At 39.0% G+C, this 2,500-nt stretch overlaps 1 protein-coding gene across 1 annotated transcript in view; it reads right to left on the minus strand.

The window, feature by feature from the left end:
- Positions 1–783: 783 nt before the first annotated feature.
- LOC122248341 (neurotrimin) overlaps positions 784–2,500 on the minus strand; it is a gene marked incomplete at its 5' end in the record, with an annotated part of 60,405 nt that continues 58,688 nt past the window's right edge. Inside the window, one exon of the mRNA XM_086551166.1 lies at positions 784–1,448. Within this exon, the coding sequence (XP_086407292.1) occupies positions 1,243–1,448 (206 nt within the window). The remainder of the gene's footprint in view (positions 1,449–2,500) is intronic.

Here is a 2,500-nt window from a genome sequence, read left to right on the forward strand (position 1 = left end):
TTCAAGATATATGTTGCCGGACCTCTCCCTCTTCTTCCTCTTCTTCTTCTTCTTCTTGTGGTTTCGAGATCTGTAACCCCAACGCCCCTAGATAAAGAAATGAAGACAATGAACCTCTACAGATGCTATGGATATAGATATATATATTTATATGTATATACAACTCTATACAGAAGTGGACACGAAATATTTTTTTCTTTCACTGGCTTTGATATATATCTCTTTTTTTTTCTCAGCTGGGCATCCAATGACTCCAGATGCAAAAGGAAGGCATGCAGTGCCAGCCATCTCTGCTTGCCTGCTTGCAACAGACAAACCAAAAGGAAGTACAGGGGAAGACACGAAGAGAACGATTAACGTGTAGGAGAAGGCAAGACGTGAAGGCGTATGATACAAGTGGATGTGTGCGATCTCTGGATCTGGTAATAGGAATATCGAAGTTACGAGACGCACGACGTAACAGCATCTGTAACATCGTCACGCGCACACACACACACACACGCGTGCGCGCTCTCCCATGCTGTTGACGGTCGTCCGTGTTGCAAGCCTATTGCTCTGTTGCACTAGCACGCGGCGGCAGCAGACTCTAGCGAGGTGCTCACACTAAACACTCACTAGAGAGCGGGGCGACGTTAACAGCACGTGACAGGAAGAGTAGGTCTATCAAAACACGGGGAGGGGGGCGGGAGGGGCGGGGGGAAGGGGGGTCATATGCTAACACTTGGGCCAGAGGTTTCAGTACATGGCAACGACAACACCAGGGCGTGTTTGGAGCAGTAAACATTCTTCTTGTTTTTTTTTTTTTTTTTTTTTTTTTTTAATTTATGTAGCACGTGGCAGCAACAACACTAACATATGATGATAGAAATATTAGTAGTAGTAATAATGGTAGCAACACAGTAGCACGTAGTAACAGAATCTCTTTGAAATGCGGACTTGTCTCCCAGCATCGGTTCGTGGTCGACCCGCCAAAGGGTTTACGTCAACACGGCTATCACATATCACGTATTTCTTTCTTCTTTACTATTTTTTTTCTCTCTGTAAATCTCTGCATTTCTCTCACTCACTCACTCTATCTATCGATCAATCGATCTCCATCTATCACATATCTGATTTTTTTTCTTCTCGCAGGTTTTCTCCATCTGATCTATCGCTCTTTCTCTCTCTCTTCTGTCCCTCTTTTCTCCATCTATCTATCTCTCTTCCCACATCATCTTCGTCTTCCCTTCACCCTCACGACCGTCACACGCGCTGGCGGACGGCGGCGAGAGCGTGAAGCAACCACGCGACGAGGAGGCCGCTGACGAGACGGGCGCTGAGGGCGTCTCCAGGGCGAGGGCAGGGCGGCGAGGCGGACGTCGGGGGGGCGTTGTAGAGAGAGTGGTTTTTGGAGACGCCTGTGCGGTGCCCTTGGCCGCGGCGGTCCGGCCGGCTCTTGTCCACGGGGTCTGGGGGGCGAGGGGGACGGGTCAGAAGGAGGGGGATAAGGACAACCATGATGATTGTGATAATTATAAGAACAATTATAATGATAATGACATTATTAATAGCAATAATAATAATAATAACAATGATGATAAGGATGATGATGATAATGATAGTTAAATAATATATAAAAGTAATAACAATGATAATGATAATCATGATAATGATAATACTGATGGCGATAATGATAATAAAGATAATGACTGTAAAAAGCAACATCAATGATAATGCTGATGACTGTAATATTAACAATAAAAGTAGAAGCAGTGGTAGAAGTAGAAATAGGAATGATAACATAATGATAACAATAGTAATGATGATGATAATAATAATGATAAAAGAAAAAAAATCAAGATAATAATAAAAAAGAGATAACTATAAAAAAAGAAAAAAAAAAACAAATCATGATACTAAAATAACTTATAGTATGATGGTGATGATGATAGAAATAATATCAACAAAAGGAACAACAATAATGATGATAATGATAATGATAATGATAATGATAATGATGATACTGATTTTACACATACTGATAATACTATTTATACTGTTGTTACTATTACAATTACAAACAATAGCAAAAAAGAAAAAAAAATAGTATTGATGATAATAATGATGATAATAGTAATAAAAATATAGTAATAAAACTAACGATATGTATATTGTCAGTTATATTCATAAAAAGTAATGACGATGATGATAATAATCGTAATGATTATAAAAGTGATGATAATATTTATGATGATGATCATAGTGAGGAAAATGGTGCTAATATCAATATTATTGATAGTCATGGTACTAATAATCATACATTACAACAACTTATATTCTCTCCTCCTCCTGCTCCTCTTCCTTTTTATTCCTCCTTTTCTTCTTCTACTTCTTCTTATTGAAATATATTATAAAGATAAATACTACCCGTGCAGTATACAGGCACTGCTCGAGTAAGAAGCTAAAGATGCATAGGATTGTAAGTTACACATACAGATAGCTATGTGAAGGTATGCATTTT

The sequence above is a fragment of the Penaeus japonicus genome, unplaced genomic scaffold (assembly GCF_977035675.1).
Source record: "Penaeus japonicus unplaced genomic scaffold, GWHDUDI00000001_assembly GWHDUDI00000024, whole genome shotgun sequence".
Lineage (NCBI taxonomy): Eukaryota > Metazoa > Arthropoda > Malacostraca > Decapoda > Penaeidae > Penaeus > Penaeus japonicus.